General features: G+C 47.2%; 1 protein-coding gene across 4 annotated transcripts in view; it reads left to right on the top strand.

The window, feature by feature from the left end:
• The window catches only part of HERC2 (HECT and RLD domain containing E3 ubiquitin protein ligase 2), a 217,205-nt gene that overhangs the window by 66,474 nt on the left and 126,211 nt on the right, over positions 1 to 24,520 (top strand). For all 4 annotated transcript variants that reach the window (XM_029083305.1, XM_029083306.1, XM_029083302.2 and 1 more), the window contains exons 15-29: positions 214 to 465; positions 1,060 to 1,253; positions 1,411 to 1,611; positions 2,623 to 2,851; positions 2,979 to 3,103; positions 4,029 to 4,207; positions 6,799 to 6,983; positions 8,530 to 8,685; positions 9,737 to 9,922; positions 12,677 to 12,847; positions 13,418 to 13,521; positions 16,158 to 16,308; positions 22,617 to 22,831; positions 24,056 to 24,188; positions 24,288 to 24,415. In XM_029083305.1, the coding sequence (XP_028939138.1) occupies positions 214 to 465; positions 1,060 to 1,253; positions 1,411 to 1,611; positions 2,623 to 2,851; positions 2,979 to 3,103; positions 4,029 to 4,207; positions 6,799 to 6,983; positions 8,530 to 8,685; positions 9,737 to 9,922; positions 12,677 to 12,847; positions 13,418 to 13,521; positions 16,158 to 16,308; positions 22,617 to 22,831; positions 24,056 to 24,188; positions 24,288 to 24,415 (2,609 nt within the window). The remainder of the gene's footprint in view (positions 1 to 213; positions 466 to 1,059; positions 1,254 to 1,410; positions 1,612 to 2,622; positions 2,852 to 2,978; positions 3,104 to 4,028; positions 4,208 to 6,798; positions 6,984 to 8,529; positions 8,686 to 9,736; positions 9,923 to 12,676; positions 12,848 to 13,417; positions 13,522 to 16,157; positions 16,309 to 22,616; positions 22,832 to 24,055; positions 24,189 to 24,287; positions 24,416 to 24,520) is intronic.

Raw genomic sequence — 24,520 nt, 5'->3', positions numbered from 1 at the left:
GAAAATTCAGTGTAGAATTCAGAAAGGATATCAACTTGCTCCCAGAGTTGTTTCTGTTTCAGTTCTAGAGGAGTTCTAAATGCAAGGACGAGGCGTGGTTGGGCACGCATTTTAAAGCCCGCAGTTTTCTTCACCATCCGTTTAACGATGTTCATCTCATTTAGGGCGAACAGACAAGAACCGTGGAAATCACCGGTCTCCTTTCCTTTCTAGGTCAGGTGTGGTCTTGGGGGGACGGAGACTATGGGAAACTCGGAAGAGGAGGCAGCGACGGCTGCAAAACCCCCAAACTGATAGAAAAACTCCAAGACCTAGATATTGTCAAAGTACGCTGTGGGAGTCAGTTTTCCATTGCTCTGACGAAAGATGGACAGGTCTATTCCTGGGGAAAAGGTGACAATCAGAGACTCGGACACGGAACGGAGGAGCACGTTCGCTATCCCAAACTGCTGGAAGGTTTGCAAGGTGCGTGTAGAATGTTCACTTCTTGAAAAAGGGGGTTTTCCCCTCACTCCTCCAAATAGCTTAAGCCCTTGATTGCCCAGACTAGTTTTTTGATGCTCCTTTTTCCTTTCGTGTTAAAGTTCTCTTTTGCCTCCGTGCTCACGGACTCTCAGTGAGGAAAACTTTGCTCTGGGAGTTCGGAGAATTAGCCGCCACAGAATGAGGAATCACCGGTAGAGCAGGCTGAACCTGGCTGGGGATGATAGTGTTGAAGAGTTTCCAGGTTGATTTCCTACAATAACATGATCTAGGATAGCATGATTTTGCAAGTGGGTAAATGTGTGTGATAAATTGTTCCCTCCTGTCCCATATGAAACAAATCACTGTGTGAGTTCTTTGAACGTTTATTTTCTTTTAAAATCGCCCTGTCAAACTGGCACAGACACGTTTGAATGCCTGGGGTGGAGGAGGATTGCTAAGGTTTCTCCCTCCAGGTATTTTAGCAGGGTACCTACCTCCTATCTGACAAGCAGGCGCTTCTCTCGGATGCCTCTCTTCTTTGACCTGTCGAGAATGCGTTTAGAGTTTTTAGTGAAGTAGAAAATGTCCTTCCAGGTAAAAAAGTGGTCGACGTGGCCGCTGGCTCTACCCACTGCCTAGCGCTCACGGAGGACAGTGAGGTCCACAGCTGGGGGAGCAATGACCAGTGCCAGCATTTCGACACGCTGCGGATCACCAAGCCCCAGCCCTCCGCCCTGCCGGGGTTGGACACCAAGCACATCGTGGGAATCGCCTGTGGCCCAGCCCAGGTACTCGACCCCCTCCGTGGCGTCCTCTCTGGGGTGACCCCGAAAAGCGCGAGTCGCTTCGGTCTTTCCACCCTTTAATCTTCACGAGACTCCAGGCGGTTTCTGTTCCCGGATAGGCCGACCTAGGGGATGTGTTTTGGTTTCTCTCCCTCTGCAGAGTTTTGCCTGGTCGTCCTGTTCAGAGTGGTCCATCGGTTTGCGGGTTCCCTTTGTGGTGGACGTCTGCCCGATGACCTTTGAACAGTTGGACCTTTTGCTTCGGCAAGTGAGCGAGGGGATGGATGGCACCTCCGATTGGCCACCCCCCCAGGAGAAAGAATGTGTAGCCGTGGCTACCTTGAACCTCTTGAGACTTCAGGTACTTCCGTCTAGGTTACTTGTTCAAGGTAACTGACAGAAGGGTAAGGTCGGCCGTCGGCGTGAGAGTGACTTTGAAACGGCTGGGTATTTCCGATCCAGATGTTGAAGAGAGTCCAGGGTTTTCTCACATGCCTCATGAACTTAATAATTATGGCATTTGTTAAGCGCTTACTATGCGCAGGGCACTGTCCTAAGTGCTGGGGTAGATTCAGGGTAGTCAGATCATCCCACGTGGGGCTCACAGTTTTTAATCCCCATTTTTACAGATGAGGTAACTGGGGCCCAGAGAAGTGAAGTGACTTGCCCGGGGTCACACAGCGGACGAGTGGCGGAGCCGGGATTAGAATCCATGACCTCTGACTCCCGAGCCCGGGCTCTTCCCGCTAGGCCACGCTGACTTCATCATTCAGTTCTTGAAATGCTCCTTTATAGAACGAGCTGAGACAGAAGTTCTCAATTCTGCGTTTGCGGATCCCTGGGAATACTTTAAGGGGTCACGTTCTCCGGGAATGCTGGGCACCAAAAATGCAAGGCAAGAGTAGGTCGTAAATGCGCCTTGCTCAAAAGACAAATACGCACTGGAATCTTTTGTTCCCTGCCCCTCTCAGAGTTGGAAAAAAAATACCGCGTCCCCTGAAGCTGCAGGATATCTTCCTCCTTCCGATTATCGGAAATCACCAATGGACAGCCGCTATGTTTCTCCACCTCTTTCTATATGTGTGGAGGTGTCTCGGCGATAGGGATTCCAGAGGGTGAAGAAGGTAGGGACTTTAGTTAAGACACTGAGATTACCGGGGTAGCCTTTCTAAAAGTAGCCTAAAATCCAAACACAGACAAAGGCAAGCACGAACGTGCTTTTTATTTGCAATGTATTCAGCTTCGGCGGGTCGCAGGGGGATTTCAGTATGCTCCTGGAAAGGTGGAAAGCGGCAAGAAGATTAAGAATTACTTTTAAATTGTGAGATCCTTATTTGGCGGGGTAGACTGATTTTTCTTAATCTTCCGTCAGCTACACGCCGCCATCAGTCACCAGGTTGATCCAGAATGCCTCGGTCTGGGGCTGGGCGGCGGCCTGCTAAATAGCCTAAAGCAGACGGTGGTGACCCTCGCGAGTAACGCGGGGGTCCTCAACACAGTGCAGTCGGCGGCTCAGGCGGTGCTGCAGAGCGGGTGGTCCGTGCTTCTGCCGACAGCGGAGGAACGAGCGCGGGCACTCTCTGCCCTCCTACCCAGTGCAGGTAAGTGGAGGTTGGCGGGGTGGAGGGAGAGAGAGAAAAAGAGAGCAAGAGAAGGGAAGAAAACGCGCCAACACGGACGGGAGAGGACATCTTCAAACGCAAGCCAGTGAAAGCCGCTCTCGTTTAGTTTCAGGAAATGAAATGAACGTGAGTCCCGGTCGGCGCTTTATGATTGACCTGCTGGTGGGCAGCCTGATGGCGGACGGAGGGCTGGAGTCTGCCCTGAATGCTGCCATCACTGCAGAAATCCAGGTTTGGCCCTTTAGGAGTCAGTTGATTTTCTGGGATACTCCACTTTCCGTCCAGTCTTACACGCGCTCACAGAATTATGCCTACAGACCCACTCCCACAGATAGACAACATGGTGAATGGTGACGCTTGGTCTAGAGGCGTTGGCTTTTGGTCTGTACCTTCTTCGTCACCTAAGCCCGGTGTCGACAAGCATCGTCCCTCTCCCGTTACTGAACTGTACTCTCCAAGTGCTCAGTAGAGTGCTCTGCACACAGTAAGCGTTCAATAAGTACCAATGAATGAATGAAATTATCCATCCAAGACCAACCAAATCAAATCAGAATCCAAAATGTTCTTAATAATATTACTGGATTGGGTCGGGCGGCCACAAGATGTAGCCCGCGAGTGGAAACGGGGCAGGTGGAGAACTTGGTGATGGGGGAAAAGACCTCCTTTCCTCTTTCTGGAGCGGTTGGCTTCTGCCAGAAATCTTTTGAGGCCAGGTTTCGCACCAACAAAATTACTTTGGAATATTTTAAATACTTTGATCTCTATGAAAATGATAGCGTTGCCTTCTCTTTATTATTTAGTTTATTTGTCAAAGAGGTAAAGCAATTCAATCTGTCACTTAAATGGCAATTTTTTGTTATGTGATTTCTAGAGAGCGATATGGGAGGAGCGATGCAGGCTTTCATCCCTTTAAATCCCCTACACGGGTCCCTTCTAACAAAAAGGGCCCCCGTGGTATTCACTGGAACGTCAGTGATTTTCAGTCGGCAGACTGGCAAATAGGTAGTCTGCCAAAATCTACCATGTGATTTCTTCTCATTCAAGCGCCGGTTTAGCGTAGATATTTACCTTTCTCATTTTTCCTCCTTGACCTCTCCCGTAAAGATCCCACTTGTATTAAGGCGCTAATTAATGTCAACGCGTTTATGTGTTACAGGATATTGAGGCCAAAAAAGAAGCCCAGAAAGAAAAAGAAATTGACGAGCAGGAAGCAAACGCCTCCACACTTCACAGAAGTAGGACTCCGTTAGATAAAGATCTCATTAACACAGGGATCTATGAATCGGCCGGAAAACAGAGTTTGCCTCTGGTTCAGCTCATCCAACAGCTACTTAGGTAGGTGGTTTGAGGGGTGCAGAGCTAAGAAGATGGAGGTCTCCGGACTAATTGACACTCAGAACTTTCTAGATTTGAGAGAGGAAGAATTGTGTTGTCACTGTGATGCGTAAGTATCGATCACTTGATCTGTTGAAGGGGTCATAGACCCCCAGTCATCCAAGGTGTGAGTGAAGTTTAAAGATTCTTTTCTTGAAATACTTTGGGGACCCACTGATATTGGAAACTAAAGAGCAACCGGGCCATCAGTTTAAAGATTCCTTTCTCGAAATATTTTGGGGACCCACTGATATTGGAAACTAAAGACCAACCAGGTCATCTCTTATCCCATAAAATCAATAGCAAGCCCCCTTTTTCTTTAAGAGGAAAGGCAGAAATGAATCTCTCTTTAGTTTGATTTTGAGGGTCTGTGACATTTCAAAGCTCCAAGCCCAGGGCTGTCCAGTTCCGCTGCCCAGGAACCACTTCTTTTGGGTTTCCTGAAGGCGTTAAGATTTTTATCAGTGGCTTTTAAATCGGGTTTCTTTACAGTTTTATCTTTGGTGTGACAGCTACCGACCACGGCTCTACAAGACTCCTGTCCTCCTCATAATAATGATGATGATGATGGTTATTCTGGTATTTAAGTGTTTGCTGCTTTTTTATGGTATTTGTTATTCAATCGTATTTATTGAGCGCTTACTATGCGCAGAGCACTGTGTTATGCGCTTATAGTGTTCCAGGCAGCGTACTAAGTCCTGGAATCAATACAAGATAGTCAGTTTGGACCCAACTGTAGTTTATAGGTATTGGAGAAAAGCACAGCTCCTCCAAGAGGCCTTTCTGGACTAAGTCTTGATTTCATTCATGCATTCATTCAATTGTATTCATTGGGCACTTACTGTAGGCAGAACACTGTAATAATAATAATGATGGTATTTGTTAAGCTACCCCAGCGACTAGAACAGTGCTCGGCACATAGTAAGCGCTTAACAAATACCAACATTATTATTATTATTATTATTAAGCGCTTACTATGTGCAGAGCACTGTTCTAATCGCTGGGGTAGATACAGGGTAATCAGGTTGTCCCACACGAGGCTCACAGTCTTAATCCCCATTTTACAGATGAGGTAACTGAGGCCCAGAAAAGTGAAGTGACTTGCCCACAGTTACCCAGCTGACAAGTGGCAGAGCCGGGATTCAAACCCATGACCTCTGACTCCCAAGCCCGGGCTCTTTCCCCTGAGCCACGCTGCTTCTGTATTAAGCACTTGGGAGAGTACAGTATAACAGTAAACAGACGCATTCCCTGCCCACAGTGAACTTAGTCTAGAGGGGAAGGCAGACATAAATAAATAAATTACATAAATTAATATTTAAATACATAAATAAATTACAGATATGTACAGGAGTGCTCCGTCTGAAATTGCCTATTCACATGGGTCCTTACCCCTCAAGCACTCTGGTACTTACCCAAACCAGAGCCCCACAGCACTTCTGTAATAAATCCATCTGTAACTTATTTTGGAGTCGCTGCGGATCGGGGACGAGTCGACAGCATTAGGACAAGACAGCTAATATTAATGTCCGTCTCCCCGCTTAGTCTTTAAGGTCCTTCCTTGTGGGCAGAGATCATTTATATCTTCTCTTTCGTACTGTACTCTCCCTAGCGTTGAGTACGGTGGTCTCATTGAAATCACTGAGTAAATACCATTGATTGGTTATTTGATTGATTATGTGGAAGAACGGGTGTTCTACTGGTTAAAATTCCTAGACCACATAATGAACTGTGATCTGGAAAATCATAATAAATAATATAATAAATAATAATAATGAATAATAAAATAATTGCCAACACTAATAACCAGCCATGACAGGTGAAGCCTGACTTATGATGAAGGCTCTGGTCCCCGTTACCTCTCCGTAGGTATCCCCAACTCCCCTGCTTTTTTTTTATTTGGTATTTATCGAAATCTGACTCTGGACCAAGCACCGTGCTAAGTGTAAGGTCGTTATAAGCTAATCAGATCAGAAACAGTACCTCTCCCACATGGGGCTCACAGTCCAAAAGAGAAGAACACGTATTTTATCCCCATTTTACAGATAGAGAAACTGAGGAAAAGAGAGGTTGTCACATAGGCAGATTGACAGACCCGGGACTAGAACCTCCCAATCCTGTGTTCTGTCTCTAGGCCACACTGCCTTCCTGCCCTGAGGTAACCCCCTGCAAGATTGACATTTTCACCATTAGTTTCCCTTTCTGTGAAGTGGAGAGGATGGTATCTGATTCCCCATCCACCTCAGAGGCATCTTGAGAGAATTCAGGCATTAGAATATGTAAAACCTTGGTAGAAGGGACTACGTGCATTCAGTGTGGTGTTCTTTGTCTTTTCTTGTTCCATTCAGCCCACTTAGTACCTACGGTTTTTTCAATTCTGCGGTTAACTGACATTTACTATATGGTCATGCCACTACCGAGTTATTGTAAGCTCACGAACCTGAGATTTATCAGCTCTGAATATTTGGCTCTGCCGTTTTTAGAACGTCAGGAGTGCACTACGTAACCAAATACATTCTTGTGGCCGTGCCTTGTCTTTTGTTTCCTTTCAGAAATATTGCCTCACAGACCATTGCCAAATTGAAAGACGTGGCCCGTCGAATTTCATCCTGCCAGGACCAGGAGCAGTACGGTCCAGAGAGATCTGCATCTCTCGACCTGTTACTTCGTTTTCAGCGTTTGCTCGTTAGCAAACTCTATCCGGAGGAAGGTGTTGTTCCGTTCTCCAATTCATATAGTAAGTTACTCCAGTGGCGAAGGCGACTTTCCAGCCAGTAGATGAGATCGCGTCGTTTTTCCTGTTGAACATCGCCGTAGTAGGTTCCGTGGAGATTCAGGTTATTTTGGGAATGTTGACAGTGATTATCAGAATTCTCGTTCAGACTGATTTTGCCGATTATCGATTGCAGATTTATGAGGCAAATTATTAAAATTCAGGAAATGCGCAGAAATCCTGACTGGTGTGACCCGTTGTCATCGTTAATACTTTTTTTGAGCATTGGCAATATAGAGGACATAAACCGATTTTTTTTTTTGTTTTTTATGGTATTTAAGCGCTTGCTTTGTGCCTGGCACTGTACTAAGTGCTGGGGTAGGTATGAGCTAATCAGGTTGGACACAGTCCGTGTCCCGCCTGGGGCTCACAGTGTGACACCCCACTTTACCGGTGAGGTAACGGAGGCACGGAGAAGTGAAGTGACTTGCCCCGGGGCACCCGGGAGACAAAGGCGGAACCATGGTTAGAACAGGTCTTTTGAATCCCCGGACCCTTGCTTTTTCCCCTAGGCCATGCTGCTCCTCTGAAAAACGTTCTCAAATCGGAGTCCAAAGTGCCTATTGTTTTATTTTTGCACTTGAGCCCCACCAAAATGCTCAACCTCCTGGAACCAGCCATGCTCCATCCCCATTTGACCCGTGGAGAGGTCCCACTCGGTGAGGAAGAGCGGCTAGAGATGCATCGTAACAGAACTATGGTTGCCTATCAACCTCCGCTCCAAACAAAAACTCCTCACTCTAGGCTTCGAGGCTCTACATCACCTTGCCCCCTCCTACCTCTCCTCCCTTCTCTCTTTCTACCGCCCACCCCGCACGCTCCGCTCCTCCGCCGCCCGCCTCCTCACCTTCCCTCGGTCTCGCCCATCCCGCCGTCGACCCCTGGGCCACGTCCTCCCGAGGTCCTGGAACGCCCTCCCTCCTCACCTCCGCCAAACTGATTCTCTTCCCCTCTTCGAAACCCTACTTAAAACTCACCTCCTCCAAGAGGCCTTCCCAGACTGAGCTCCTCTTCTCCCTCTACTCCCTCTACCACCCCCCCTTCACCTCTCCGCAGCTAAACCCTCTTTTCCCCCTTTCCCTCTGCTCCTCCCCCTCTCCCTTCCCATCCCCTCAGCACTGTACTCGTCCACTCAACTATATATATTTCCATTACCCTATTTATTTTGTTAATGAAATGTACATCGCCTTGATTCTATTTAGTCGCCATTGTTTTTACGAGATGTTCTTCCCCTCGACTCTATTTATCGCCATTGTTCTCGTCTGTCCGTCTCCCCCGATTAGACCGTAAGCCCGTCAAACGGCAGGGACTGTCTCTATCTGTTGCCGACTTGTTCATTCCAAGCGCTTAGCACAGTGCTCTGCACATAGTAAGTGCTCAATAAATACTATTGAATGAATGAATGAACTGAATTCTCTCTATCCCAGAATGTCCTTAAAACCACTTGGTGTAATCGTTGGTGAAGCCAAACTTCACCTTGCCCTCGTTAATCTGTAAAACTTGCTTCCAGGTCCTGAGTTACTAGGAGTGGGCTCCTTGCTGAAAAAATACACCGCCCTGTTGTGTACGCACATAGGCGACACTCTCCCCGTGGCCACCAGCATCGCCTCGACTAGCTATAGGCACTTTGCCGAAGTATCCCGGGTTGTGGATGGAGATTTAACAGGTATTGGCCTAGGTCCCTCCGGATAAATGTGCCCGTTGTGACCGCTGAGAGTGAAATCCCCACCCCCCTGCATGCTCAGATTGGGGATGGCGGAGGTGGGATGGAGGCGCTTTGGGCATTTGGTCTCTAGGAAATCCTTCGAAAACTGATCCTTCATTGTCGAGGTGAACGTACGGTAGACTCATGTAAAGCTTTCGCCTCTCTGGACAGCTCCAGAGGTGCGTCGATTTCTTGCCAGAATGGCATGAGGGAGAAGAGTAGTTCTCCTCCCTCTATTTCTCCTCCATTATGAAACTTATGGGCAAGAAAAGATACGGGCAGCTGTAAGAGAACCCTCCGAAGCACCCGGAGCCGGGTGGCACTGGGTGGCACTGCCCTCGTAGGTCTCTGCAATTTCCTCTGCTCCTCCTCCTCCCCTACCCATCGCCCCTGCTTCCTCTCTCTGCTGTACCCCCTTTCCCGCCCCACAGCACTTGCGGATATTGATGCGTATTATTTTATTAATGATGTATACGTATCTCTAATTCTGTTTATTTTGATGCTGCCGATGACTGTCTATCTGTTCTGTTTGCCTGCCTCCCCCTTCTAGACCCTGAGCCCGTCGTCGGGCAGGGATGGTCTCTATCTCTTGCCGAATTGTACTTTCCAAGCGCTTAGTACAGTGTTCTAAGCACAGTAAGCGCTCAATGAATCCGATCGAATGAATGAACGAATGGTGAAATAATATGGAGGCCGTCCCTCCCCCAGGCAGTGTTGGTCTCTCTCCAGCTGCCCCCGGCCAAGTGCCCTTTACACAAGTTGGGAAAAAGAGCCAGTGTATTCCATTAAGAGGGCCATGCCGCTTTCTAGGAGGGGCAGAATCTTCAAATTACAGTCCCCTCAGATGGGAGAAGAGCAATTTGTGAGTGCTGAGCAACGGTCAAGAAATCCTAGGAGTTGTCCGTCACAGTGCAAATCACAGCACATTTCAAGGCAGATCTTCTACACCGAGGATAGACTGATATCTGCCGGTTCCACCAGGATCTCTCTGTTCTCTCCTCCTTTGTGCTAGGCGTTCTTCTCCCCGAGCTGGTCGTCTCCATAGTGCTGCTGCTCAGTAAGAGTGCCGGACTGATGCAAGAGGCGGGAGCCATTCCTCTGTTGGCTGGATTGTTGGAGCATCTTGATAGGTTTAACCACTTGGCCCCCGGCAAAGACAGAGACGATAACGAGGATTTAGCGTGGCCTGGAATAATGGGTGAGTTCCTTTACTCTAAAATGGGACCTTCCTGAAAAACTCCGAAATTGGCAGGAAGAAACAGGCATTCCAAGCCCTGGTTCTGACTGTTGGCCTGCTTTTCCCAGCTCTGCCACTTGTCAGCTGTGTGACTCGGGGCAAGTCACTTTACTTCTCTGTGCCTCAGTTACCTCATCTGTAAACTAGGGATGAAGACTGTGAGCCCCACGTGGGAAAACCTGATTACCCTGTATCTATCCCAGCGCTTAGAACAGTGCTGTGCACGTAGTAAGCGCTAAACAAATACCAACATTATTGTTTTCTCTGGCCTTCTCGTAGGAAAGGATGGTTTTCCAGAGGACAGGGATCAGATGTTTGCCACACCAGAGGAAACGGACACAGTCCTCCTTGGGAGGATTTAGGCTAGCTTTAAGGAACAGCTTCCTGTCTAAAATTGGTACTGAAGAGAGATATCCCCTCCCTTCTCTTCTGTATTCGCTTTCCTCTTGGATCCCCCAGGCCCACGCCCCTGCACCCGTTCTACCGCAAACAGGGAGTTTTGTGTTTGGGGGCCAGCGGGAAGGAGAGTGTCTGCATCTGGATCGGGGAGGAGGGAGGGAGAGTCTCGGGATCGTGCTTGGGTGGGTATTCATTCATTCAGTCATTCAATAGTATTTATTGAGCGCTTACTGTGTGCAGAGCACTCTACTAAGCGCTAGGAATGTACAAATAGGCAACAGATAGAGACCGTCCCTGGCCATTGATGGGCTTACAGTCTAATCGGGGGAGACAGACAGACAGACAAACAATAGCAATACATAAAATCAAGGGGATGTACATCTCATTAAACCACTAGCAATAAATAGAATCAAGGGGATGTACGTCTCATTAACAAAATAAATGGGGTAATAAAATACGTAGCCACAGGTGCCAACATTTGGAGTATTGAGGCGTAAAAGCGGGCTGAGGCTTTAAATCCAGTGGTTCAGAAAGCCACTATTTTGGATCTTTTCAGTCATTACTGGTAACTCTCAGCTCTTGTCAGAGACCTGTGGTGCCTAAGGCGGGAAGAAGACAGCTCAGGCTATTTTGTCGTCAGTCTCCCCCGTGGAGTTGGCGGCACTTGAGCCTAACCCGACCTGGAAAAGTGTTTACCTGCCCGGCCCCGCCCGAAACTTTGCAGCCGATAGCTACAGGTCCTTGTAAATTGCGGCTGTCCACGCAGGACCTCTCTCATCCCTGGTCTGAGGATCAATCAGTCAAGCAGTGGTATTTATGGAGGGCCTCCTGTGGGCAGAGCGCTGTACAAAGTGTGTGGGAAGGTCCAGTAGCAGAGAGTTGGTAGACATGTTCTCTGCCCATAAGGAGCTTACAGTCTAGAGGGAAGGAGTGTGTTCGCTGCTACTCTGCCAACGTCTCTTCAGGCCAGTGGCCAAGTGTGGAGGGGATGAAAAGGGCGGGCCTGGAGAGGGAGGGAGAAGGGAAAGAATGAGGGAAGGGCCAGGAGAACACGGGGTGGTGGGTACTTGCCCCAGATATCTCGGGGATGGCAGCAACTAGATTTTCAGCCATTCAACTCAATGCCAACTGCACTTGACTGCTTCAGGCCCTGGAGCGTGGTTTGGGAAAAGTAAGGGTGTCTAGGCCACTGGAACTGGGGGAGGAGGAAGGGAGAAGCACGGGTTTAATGTGAGAGGCCAGGCAAAAGCTGCGTCGGAAAATTCTCCCACTTCTTCTATACGTCCGTGTAGATTTGGTACGAGTTACAGTATTGGGAACCACGATGTCTCCGGCTACCACGCAATCCAAGCACCGATCCTGTTCCTCCTTGATTACTGTATCAGCGGCCTTGCCGATCTCCCTGCCTCCTCTCTCTCTCCACTCCAGTCCGTACTTCCTCTCTGCCCATACCATTTTTCTACGTTTCCCCACTCCTCAGGAACCTCCGATGGTTACCCATCCACCTCCTCGTCAGACAGAAACTCCTTACTGTCGACTTCAAAGCCCTCAGTCACCTTGCCTGCTCCTACCTCATCTTGCTATTTTACTGCTCGCTACTACAGTCCAGCCCGCACACTTCTCTCCTCTAATGCCAGGCTCCTCACTGTACCTCATTCTCGTCTGTCTCGCCGCCTGCCTCTCGTCCACATCCTGCCTATGGTCTGGGATGCCCTCCCTCTTTATATCCTACTGACAGTTACCCTCCTCCCTCTTCAAAGACTAAGCCCTCTTTTCCTGTTCTTCCATTGCCTACTGCATCACTCTTTATTCTTTCCCAGCCCCACAGCACTTATGTCATATCATTATTTATTTTTATTAATATCCTTCTTCCCCTCTAGACGGTAAGTTTGTTTTGGGCAGGGAATGTCTCTCATATTGTTGTGTTTATATTCTCCCAAACACATGGTACAGTGCTCTGCCCTCAGTAAATACGATCGATGGAAAGAGCCCGGGCTTGGGAGTCAGAGGTCATGGGTTTGAATCCCGGCTCTGCCACTTGGCAGCTGGGTGACTGTGGGCAAGTCACTTCTCGGTGCCTCAGTTACCTCATCTGTAAAAGGACGATTAACTGTGAGCCTCATGTGGGACAACCTGATTACCCTTTATCTACCCCCAGTGCTTAGAACAGTGCTCTGCACATAGTAGGTGCTTAACAAATATGAACGTTATTATTATTATTATTGATTTACCTACATGGTGAGGAAAAGACAGCGTCTGGAACGAAGCGATTTTGCCCCCATCACGTAATGGTTTCTTTTTCTGCTTCCCATCCAGGATCCTTTTTCACAGGACAAAACTGTAGAAATAATGAAGAAGTGACCCTTATCCGCAAAGCGGACCTCGAGAACCATAATAAAGACGGAGGATTCTGGACAGTGATTGATGGGAAAGTGTATGACATCAAAGATTTTCAGACACAGTCTCTGACGGGGAATAGTATTCTTGGTAAGACTTGAGTTTCTGATTTATGGGTTGGAAGTGAAGCTCGCCGGTGAGGACGTCTCCTCCGCACACCCTTTGTCGTGGTTGTCATCACAGTAGTATTTATTGACTTCCTGGTCACTCAGACTGTTGGCCCCGTGTGAGACGGGGACCGGGTCCAGCCTGGTTATCGTCTGTCCACCCCAGTGCATAGTACAGTGCTTGGCACCTAGGAAGTGCCTTAAATATCAGTATCGTCATTATCATTTTGTACAGGGTACCGCTTGGGAGGCTCTCCCAGTTAAATTGGGGTGATATCTCAAAACGTGAATATGCAATTAGACAAGGCCAAGAGTTAAGAGCTCCCTCAAAAATCTGGTAGGCACAAGGAACCTAAATCAATATATATTGTTGTAAACACTGAAGAATACTAGTGTAGCGGTAACCGGAGTGGATGGCTGGACCGGAACAGTGGGAAGCAGGTGATTCATCTGGGAAGGCTTCCAGCAGGAGAGTGAATCCATGCCAGGGCGTGGGCTGTTGAGGGGAAGGGGAAGGTTTGTATAAATACTCACACGTTACTTCAACTTTCAGCTCAATTTGCAGGCGAGGATCCGGTCGTTGCCTTGGAAGCGGCTTTACAGTTTGAGGACACAAGAGAATCTATGCATGCCTTCTGTGTTGGCCAGTACATGGAGGTAAAATGGAACTCGAGCGAAAGGCGTGCACGTTACCTTTCCGGGGTGATATATTTGCTCTGCATATTCAGTTTATATTGCACACCAGGATTCTGACTGGCACCCGAGTTTTTCATTTCTCGGGCTATTATGTTTAATCAATCAGTGGTATTTATTGAGCACTTTCTCTCTGTATTAAGAGCTCGGGAGAGTACAATACAGCAGTATTAGAAGATGCGTCCCCTGCCCGATAACAGGCTTCATTCAGTTGAATTTATTGAGTGCCCATTGTTTGCGAAGCACTGTGCTGAGCACTTGGCAGAGTACAATATAACAATAAGTAGGCACATTCCTGCCCAAAATGAGCTCACGGTCTAGGGGACACGGACATTCATATGAATAAATAAGGAATTCACAGTACATAATTTAAAGATACGTACATAAAGTGCTGCGGGGTAGGAGGTAGGGCGGAAATCCAGTGTCCGAAGGTCACAGATCCGAGTGCGTAGACGATGCAGAGGGGAGAGCTATCTGGGGAAATAGCGGTGTTGCGAGTATCGGGGAGGGGCGAGGGAGTTCCAGGCCAGCAGGGGGAAACGGGAAAGGCGTCGGCAGCAAGATAGACGAGATCGGTGCAAGGTGCCTAAGCTGACGCTAGAGGAGTGGAGTGTGTGGCCTGGGCTTTAGTAGATGATTGACGAAGTGAGGTAAGGTGGGGAGAGATGATTAAATGCTTTAAAGTCAGTGGTAAGGAGTTTCTGTTTGATGCAGAGGAGGATGAGCAGCCACCGGAGGTTCTCTAGGAGTAGGGAGACATATCCTGAACCTTTCTGTTGGTAAATGATCCAGGCAGCAGAGTGAAGTATGGACTGGAGTCGGGAGAGACAGGAAGCTGGGAGGTCAGCAGGGAGGCAGGTGCGGTAGGCAAGCCGGATCGGGTAAGTGCTTGGATCAGTCCCATAGCAGTTTGGATGAAGAAGGAGGAGGGATTTTAGCAAGGTGTTTCGGTTAGGGAATCTGATGATGGAAGCTTTCCAGCGTTTACAATATGTCAAGCTGTAGGCTAAGCCTGTGGTAGGAATAAGGTCATCAGGCCAGACCTAGTTAATAGAGCGAACCTTGTTTTCAGGGTGAAATTTTGGAATCCTCAATAAGTTCAGTGTACGCCTTCACAATACAGCACAGTCGGGAGACCGTTCTTATTTACGAATGCTTGCCAACGAGCCAAATTCACTAGTCCAATCCTGAGCTCCTCATCAACTTCCTTCTCAGTTCCTCTGCCTCTCAAAACCTCCTATCACTTCTTCCTCCACAACATTTCTAGGATCTGCCCCTTCCTCTCCGTCCAAATAACTATCAGTCTAGACCAGGCATTTTCCAAATCTCAGCTTCTCACTGACTAAAACTGCAAGCTTCCTCACCGATCCCCCTGTTTCCAGTCTTCCCCCTCTCCAGGGCATACTTCACTCAACCACCCCCACCCCTGCCATTTTTCTCAAATCGTTTTTTGGCACATCTGCCCACTCCTCTAGTATTTCCCATGGTTGCCTATTGGTTCTTCTCCACGTCAAACAGAAACTCCTGACCACTGGCTTTCCTTACATACTCTCTTCTCGCACTACACCCCAGATCCCACTCTTTGTACCTCTCAGACTAATCTACTCATTGTGCCTTTTTCATGTCTCTCCTGCTGTCAACCTCTTGTTGACACCGTCCCCCTTTCCTTGTATTCCCTCTCCTGTCAGTCCCCTGGCTCTCCCAGTCCTCGAAAACCTTTCTCACGTCACATCTCCTTCAGGAGGCCTTCCTCCATTAAATTCTCCTCTTCCCAACTTTTATTCTCCATCTGCCTCCTCAGCCTGTCTGCATCATATAAGCACATAAATACTTACTTATTTTTTTACATATCTTCAGACTCTTTTACTTCCTCTTTGGAGCTCTGAGTTGTTTTAGTGTCACTCCTGCTACATTATACATCTCCTCCTATAGGCAGGCATCATATATGTTAATTCTCCTGTACTCTCCCACATATTTAATTCAGTGTTCTGCTCTAGGAGACGCTCAGTAAATACCATTGATCAATCGATAAAGTGCCTCTTTTCTTCAAAGATCCCAATATTTTCCTCATTAAACAATTCACTTAGTTTTTCTTAAATCATTCATTCCATTTCTACCAGAGATAAAGCTATCTGTCCAGTTTCGATGGCCATGGTAAATGGCCAGATGGGGAAAGGGTCTATTATTACATCTCATGGGGAATAGTAACGGTTTTAATCAACGGCAGTGTTTTCCTAAAATACCCCCCCCAAATAGGAATAATCTCTGTTTCCAAAGTTGTTATTGTAAAGTATTGTCCAAGTACAAATGGTCTGATATCCCATCTCTGTTTCCAAAGTTGTTATTGTAAGTATTATCCGAGTACAAATCGTCTGAGTTCTGGCAACAGTCACATCAGACCATGCTTTAAAGATATTCTTGACAAAATGAGTTAGTATGATTGTCAGGAAGCTGTTGATCTGTAAAATGGTTTAATATGTGGTTGTTTAAATTTTTAGAGGAGCAGTAAAAATTTACTCAAACTAGGGTTGTTCTGACGTTTCAATAGATCATATAGTTAAGCTGGATTCCAAGCTGATGATGATCTTTTCTTCCCCTAGCCTGACCAAGAAGTGATAACTACTCCAGACCTCGGCAGCCTCTCTTCTCCTCTCATGGATCCCGAAAGAAATCTGGGGCTGCTTCTTGGCCTGCATGCCTCCTACCTGGCCCTGAGTACACCATTATCTCCTGTGGAGGTTGAATGTGCCAGTAAGGGGAACGATATTTTCTGTGCAATAGCGCTAAGGCCTACGGCATCCAGTTGTCTGTCGTCGTCTAACACTGGGCTTTCATTGACGGGCTGAATTCCATGTTAAAGAAAGCTGAGCACATGGGCATTTTGTTCTAATGTTGCATCTGCTTGTATAGATAGGCATTGCGCGAAAAATGTTCCCTTATTCCATAGCAGTGTTGTGTTCAAGACACAGAGTGAAAACGTGTTGCCGCAGAAGTGAGGGTATGGAGAATTCTCACGTTAAGCTTGTTGGTGACTGAAAAGATTGCAAGTCAGGAATTACAGAGTGTTGATGCTTACCTGGTGAATATAAAAAGGGATTCCCTTTCCCGTCCAGATTGTTTTTCCCAAAACATCATTTTTCACACATCATCCCCCCTCACGAACCTCCAGTGACTGCCCAGAGACTCCTGACGGTTGGTTTCAGTCACCCAGACGATTCTCTCCTTCCTGTTTATCCACTGTCTTATCCTAGAGCACCCCAGCAGGCACTTGATACCACTCCAGTTGAGAAGTGGAAAGTATCTAAAAGTTCCTGATTGCAAGGGTTCTGGGGCAGCGGAAAAGACTGGCTAGGAGCCTTTCTTCAGAGCTTTTAACCATGGATTTGAACCTGTGAGTCTGAGGTGGCTGAGAATGGACCATGTTAATTGCGGAGCTCCTCTCCAAGCTTCAGAATGAATGATTTCCTGTTCTCTGGAGCTCAAACTTTCTTAAATCTTCATGTAATATTAAATGCTGTTGGACACGTTTAAACTTTTGTGTCTTCAACTTTTTGATCTGTACCCTTTGGGCACTTGAAATTCACCCCACCCTCAGCACTTCTGTACATATCCTTCATTTATTTATTTTTATTAATGTCTATCTCCCCATTTAGACGAAGCTCCTTTTGGGCAGGGATCATGCCTACCAATTCTGTTGTGTTGTATTCTCCCAAACACTTAGTATATTGCTCTGCACACAGTAAGCACTCAATAAATACCATTGATTGACATTTTTGTGTGTGCATGTATTTATCTACATGTTTATACACATATGCAGATACACATACCTCTTTATCTTTGATTATTGGCTTGGAAATAGAGCTAAAAATGATTCTGACCTAGGTGAAGGACTTGTGAGCATCTTCAGATTGGCTTGAAGCTTTCAGTAATAAAGTTTCCATAGCTTCCTCAAAAGAGAATGGCAGTTGTATCATCATCTTTAATCAATTTCCACAAGGTCTCATGAATGTGTTGGTCCTTTTCCTGACTTTCTTTTTCCTTTCCCTTACTCCAGTCAGATTTTGTTACCTTTTTTAACTTTTATCTTTCCTTTTGTGTTTTGGGCAGCTCAGTGGGGATATCTAGTTCATGTGCTATTATTAATTAACATTAATGCACTGTAATGTAATGTTAATGTTACTGTAATGTTGATGTAAAACTGCTTAGAATCCCCTTGGGTTTTAAATTGTGATGGGTTGGAATGCAGTCAGTCAGTGATATTTATTGAGTGCTTATCGTATGCACCGTACTGTGCACTTAGGAGAATACAGAACAACAGAGTTGGCAGACACATCACTTACCCACAGGGAACTTACAGTCCTGTTTTATTTGCCTAGTTTACGAGATAGAACAAATGAGAGAAATCACATGAGCACCGTGATTGATTTTGGAGGGATGTGTTGAGAAAGTTGAAAATTGGCTCTCGTTTGTCATTTTTCATGAAATGGTATTTGCAGGATGGTTTGTGATCACTTTTATTATTTTTTTCCTCAGGGAGATAACCTGAAATTAGTATTACACTTCCTATTCCATTCAAGAGAAAAATAGGCCCAGAGCGTTTGCTTTGCACCAGGTCATTTACCGAGTCATTACCAAGCGGAAAATAATAATAATAGTAATGTTGGTATTTGTTAAGTGCTTACTATGGGCAGAGCACTGTTCTAAGCGCTGGGATAGATACAGGGTAATCAGGTTGTCCCACGTGAGGCTCACAGTTACTCCCCATTTTACAGATGAGGTAACCGAGGCACAGAGAAGTTAAGTGACTTGCCCACAGTCACACAACTGACAAGTGGCAGAGCCGGGAGTCGAACCCATGACCTCTGACTCCGAAGCCCAGGCTCTTTCCACTGAGCCACGCTGCTTCCCAGCAGGAGAGAAAATCCTTCCCTCCTGAGTTTCCAAGCAGTTAATCTGCAGAGCCAAAAAGATTGTCTCAAAACCTGAATTTTCAGTTCATTTGGTCCCAGGCTCTGGTATTTTGCTATCCCCTTTTGGTTTGAGAATCCTTCCTGGAACAATAATCTGCCTTCTTATCCAGGTGGAAAGCACTTAAAGTTCCTGTCTCTCCTTTTCTTCCCTATATTATCTCTGTCTAGTAGTTCTTGGAGAGAAGGCTCTCATTTCCTTCGCCTTCGAAACACGATGAATACTTAACATCCCTGAATGTTAACTGAGTTTCTTCTGCTCTCTGTTTTCTTCTCTGCCCGTTACATCCATTTTCTCCCTTCTCCATTGCACATTGCTTTATTCTGTGATCCAGTGGAAAGATGGACTCTGGCACTGGGGGTTCTTGAAGGCACAGGAGTAGAGAATGAAGTGAATTCTCACGGCAGTCCTCTCGAAAGACGGACTTCACTGGTGGTCAGTCATTTGTGTTTATTGAGTATTTCACGATAGGCTTCGCTGACACCGTGTTCTCCTGGTTCTCCTCCTGTCTCTCTGGCCGTCCCTTTTCAGTCAAGTTGGCAGGTTCCTCCTCTGCCTTCCACCCATTAACTGTGGGACTCGTTCAGGGTTCAGTTCAGGGTCCCCTTCTATTCTGTCTACGCCACCTGCTTTAGAAAACTCATTCGCTCACATGACTTCAACTACCACCCTTATGCAGATGATTCCCAAATCTCCACCTCTAGCCCCGATAGATCCATCTCTCACATCAAGTTAACAAATTACGGATGTGTACAGAAGTGCTATGGGGCTGGGAAGGGGGATGAAATGTATTTATTGCTACACTAAGCACTTGGGAGAGGCCGATATAACAATTTTACTGACACATTTCCTGCCCACACCAAGTTTATAGTCCACAGGGGGAGACAGACATTTTCCAACAAAAATATTCAGGACCCTTCACCCCCGCTCCTCAAAAGACTCCAGTGGTTGCCCATCCACCTGCGCATCAAACAAAAACTCCTCACCGTTGGCTTTAAAGCACTCCACCACCTTGCCCCCTCCTACCTCACCTCACTAGTCTCCTTCTGCAGCCCAGCCCTCACACTTCGCTCCTGTAGTGCTAACCTTCTCACTGTGCCTCGATCTCCCCATCTCATCGTTGACCCCCAGCCCATATCCCGCCTCTGGCCTGGAATGCTCTCCCTCCTCAAATCTGGCAGACAATTACTCGCCCCCTTCGAAGCCTTATTGAAGGCACATCTCCTCCAAGAGTTTTTCTTTGACTAAGCCCTCTCCTCCTTTTCTTCCTCTCCCTACTGTGTCGCCCTGACGTGCTCCCTTTTTTCATCCCCCTTCCCAGCCCCATAGCACTTCTGTACACATCCGTAATTTGTTAACTTGATGCGAGAGATCGGTCGATCGGGCCTGGAGATGTAGATTTGGGAATAATCTGCTTAGAGGTGGGAGTTGAAGTCATGTGAGCGAATGAGTTGTCTAAAGGAGGTGGCGGAGACAGAATAGAAGGCGACGCAGAACTGAACCTTGAACGAGTCCCACAGTTAGTGGGTGGAAGGCAGAGGAGGAACCTGCCAACTTGACTGAAAAGGGGCGGCCAGAGAGACAGGAGGAGAACCAGGAGAGCACGGTGTCAGCGAAGCCTATCGCGAAATGCACTTGAGTGCCTGTATGATTGAAAAGTCCAGGCTCAAGCCCATGGTCCTGGTCACTTGGGACACACCAAAAGGCTGCCCTCGTCATGTATTCTTCTTGTCAGAGAAGCAGCGTGGCTCAGTGGAAAGAACCCGGGCTTGGGAGTCAGAGGTCATAGGTTTGAGTCCCGGTTCTGCCACTTGGCAGCTGGGTGACTGTGGGCAAGTCACTTCTCTGTGCCTCAGTGACCTCATCTGGAAAATGGGGATGAAGACTGTGAGCCTCACGCGGGACAACCTGATTACCCTGTATCTCCCCCAGTGCTTAGAACAGTGCTCTGCACGTAGGAAGCGCTTAACAAATACCAACATTATTATTACTATTACATTTGTTGCTTACAGTTCCTGGGGCTGCGTTTGCTTTCGACTCCTTGTTTCTCAATTCTTATGAAGCCTTAATGCAAAAAGACTTGTTCCTTTCTCTTCTCTACAACCTCACATTTTCTCCTGCCTTCGGGACATCTCTGATTTGGATGTCCTGCTGACACCGCAAACTTAACATTTCCAAAATAATAATAATGGCATTTGGTAAGCGCTTACTATGTGCAAAGCACTGTTCTAAGTGCTGGGGAGGATACTAGATGATCAGGTTGTGGGGCTCACAGTCTTCATCCCCATTTTACAGATGGGGTAACTGAGGCACAGAGAAATGAGGTGACTTGCCCAGGGTCACACAGCTGACAAGCGGCTGAGCTGGGATTTGAACCCCTGATCTTTGACTCCCAAGTCCATGCTCTTTCCACTGAGCCATGTTGCTCCTCATCTTCCCACCCAGACTCTCTTCTTCCCCCGACTCTGCCCTCACTCTGGACACTACTGCTCTCCTTCCTGTCTTACAAGCCACAACCTTGGCATTATTTCCAACTCATCTCTCTTTCAACCTGCATATCCAGTTTGTCACCCAAATCCTTTAGGTTCTACTTTTTACCACCTCTAGAATCTGCCCTTTCCTCTCCAACCAAACCGCCGTCTTGCCGGTCTAATTATACGTCATATCCTGCCTTTCCCACGGCAGCCGTCTCCTCGCCGACTCAGTTGAGCTTTACTCAGTTGGTGATGACAAACGGACACTAGCTGGCACCCCCTACTCCTCCCCAGTCAGCCGTACCGTCATGAACTGGCTTCGAACTCTGATGCCTTAGTCTTACCGGGAATGGAGAGTTATGAGGTACCATATCTGTCTGCTGCAATCGGCTCCTCCCGCTTCGTTCTTGAAGGTGGCGGGGATGGTGGCGTCTGAGGTCCTTCGTGTTTCATCATCTGGGGAAGAGTTTCTGTATTTAAAGCACTCTAAAACTCTCCGACACCTGGCCCCTTCCAACTTCACCTTGTTACTCTCCTATCTCAACCCAGCCCACACGCTTCACTCCTCCAGTGCTCACCTTCTCACTGACCTCGATCTCACCCATCTCGCTGCCGACCTCTCGCCCGAGACGAGCCTCTGGCCTGGAGTGCCCTCCCTCTTCGTATCCTAAGACATTTAACCCCCAACCCTCCGCCTTCAAAGCCTTATTGAAGGCCCATCTCCTCCAAGAGGCTTTCCCTCACCGAGTCCTCATTTCCTCCTCTCCCACTCCCTTCTTTGTCACCCTGACGTGCTCCCTTTTTACGGCCCCCTCCTCCAGCCCCACAGCACTTTTGTAAATATCTGTAATTTTATTTATTATAAATGTCTGCCTCTCCCTCTAGACTCTAAGCTCATTGTGGACAGGGAATGTGTCTCTTATATTGTACTCTTCCAAGCTCTTAGTACAACGAGCTGCCCAAAGTATTTTCAGTTCATTTGGTCCCAGGCTCTGGTATTTTGGAATCCCCTTTTGGTTTGAGAATCCTTCCTGGAACAATAATCTGCCGCCTTATCCAAGTTGTAAGCACTTAAGGTTCACATCTCTCCATTTCTTCCCTACGTTATCTGTGTCTAGTAGTTCTTGGGGAGAAGGCTCCTATTTCCTTCACCTTTTAAACATGATCAATACTTAACACCCCTGAATGTAAGCTCGTTGTGGACAGGGAATGTGTCTCTTATATTGTAGTCTCCCAAGCTCTCAGTACAGTGAGCTGCCCAAAGGAAGCGCTCAATAAATATGATTCACTGACTGACTTTAAGAAATGGGTCTCCTCCATGCTTGTAAGATATTAGCAGGTATCTACCAGGTCCAGGTGCTTTTCCTTTTTTCACAGCTCTGTTATGGTGACTTCTCCAGTAATTAGGGCAAGTACCTGTTGTCTTTCACATCACACTGAAATACAAAGTACTCTTCCACACCCAGTTAGTTCGGGCCAAAGTTCGGAATATCAGCCGAGTACTCAAACCAGTTGGAAAATAAATGAAATTTGCTACTCTGTTTTCTAATGAAAATTTCCCATCCACTGTTGCTTAACAGTTGATCTTCCTCTGGTATTTCTTTTCGATCTTTCTAGAGTGGCTTAAGTCGTCTATATTCTCTGGAGGTTTGCAGACCAGTCAGATACATTATAGTTACAATGAAGAGAAAGATGAAGACCACTGCAGTTCTCCTGGTAATACCGCTGCCAGTAAATCCAAACTCTATTCCCAAAGATTGACGTGGAGTGACCATTCCCAGCCCTTTCTGCAAGCCATCGCCGACAACAATATTCAGGATCACACTGTGAAGGTAAGCTTTGTCCCATGTGGGACAGAGACAGTGTCCAATCTGTTTAACTTGCATCTTCCCCAGCATTGCATTTTAAGCTGATGCATAAAATGGATGTATTCTGTGTTTTGGGTGCTTCTGTAAACTCTGTGATAGGCCTTGAGACTTAATTCAACTGTTGAATCACAATCAATTCATGGTGTTTGCCATATGCATGGTTTTTGAGGCCAGATTGGGGAATCTCACCACCGTATTTAATTCAGTGAACCCGGGGGGCGGGTAAAACCGAGAGTTAAGTTGTCAAAAGCAAGGTTAGTCCTGTATATCTACTCAAATCTGGGATGTGATCATTTTGGTAGATTAAGACAGTCGTGTTCGAATATCTTGGATGAGTATCGGAATCTACCGAAGCGTACACGAAGGTATTAAGAGTATATAGTGACGTGGCTTAGTGAAAGAGCATGGACGTAAGAGTCGGAGGACCTGGGTTTTAATCCCAGCTCTGCCAGTTACCAGCTGGGTGAGCCTGGGCCATCATTTAACTTCTCTGTGCCTCAGTTCTGTAAAAGGGGGATTAAATGCATGTTTTCCCTCCTATTTAGACCTTGGGTCCCATGTGGGACAGGGACAGTGTCCAATCTGTTTAACTTGTATCTTCCCCAGTGCTTAGAACTGCACTTAGTGAATCCCATTAAAAAAATCTTCCACAGACACGGAAAGCGGCTCCTTTTAGAGGCTTTTAGGCAATTACGAAACAATCTGCACCATTTCATTTGCGAGGCAATCCACGACACACTAGTTGCAAGCCGTGATTTCCTCAGAGGGGAAGTTGTAAATTCAGGGAATAGTAGAAGGTTATCCAACACAATGTCCCAACCCTTACTTGCACGTCCAGCCTTCCTCCGCAGAGCTTGATTCCATCCAGGTGAGCCCCCTATCGTCGCGAAACATAGGTAAAACTCTTGCTTCCTGGCCACGTCTTCAACCTCTCACTCTCCAATAGCTCTTTTCTCTAAGCGCTTTCAAACCTGCTCGTGTATCCCTCATTCTAAAAAAAAAAAACAACCTTCCCAGCCGCCTCACCCCGTCTCCCTCCCGTCAGTCCTCACACGAGCTGTTCGCCTCTCCGCTTCCTCTCCTATGATTCTCTCTTGGGCCTCCTGCAATTCCAGAGTGAAGAAGTGAAGATTCCTCCGAGATGTTGACGATGGCTAATCTGTACCCTTCTTATGTCTCTGCGTGCAGGACTTTCTGTGTCAGATAGAAAGATACTGTAAGCAGTGCCATTTGACCACCCCGATAACCTTTCCTCCCGAACACCCTGTGGAAGAAGTAGGCCGCCTGCTGTTATGTTGTCTTCTAAAACACGAGGATTTAGGTATGCGGGGTCAGTTCCTAGACAAGCGATGGCACGTTTTTCAATTTGCCTGGCCGTTCACTCGGGTGTGCTCAACCGTCTCTTCGATGTCTCTGGCAGGACACGTAGTGTTGTCTTTAGTCCATCCCGGCACCCTTGGAGTTGAACAAGTCAAGCACAGGACGTTACCCAAGTCTGTCGTGGAAGTGTGTCGGGTTGTCTACCAAGCAAAATGCTCTCTAATTAAGGTAATTGTGTGGTCAGCTAACAACCGGCTCCTTCAGTCGTGGGTGTGTGGGGCCGGGGGAGAAAAAACCAATTTGTCCCCGTCGGAGTGGTGATCGAAAGACTTT

Source organism: Ornithorhynchus anatinus, chromosome 18 (genome assembly GCF_004115215.2).
Source record: "Ornithorhynchus anatinus isolate Pmale09 chromosome 18, mOrnAna1.pri.v4, whole genome shotgun sequence".
Lineage (NCBI taxonomy): Eukaryota > Metazoa > Chordata > Mammalia > Monotremata > Ornithorhynchidae > Ornithorhynchus > Ornithorhynchus anatinus.
Note: the sequence above shows the minus strand (reverse complement) of the source record. Positions and strands in the feature narration are given on the sequence as shown.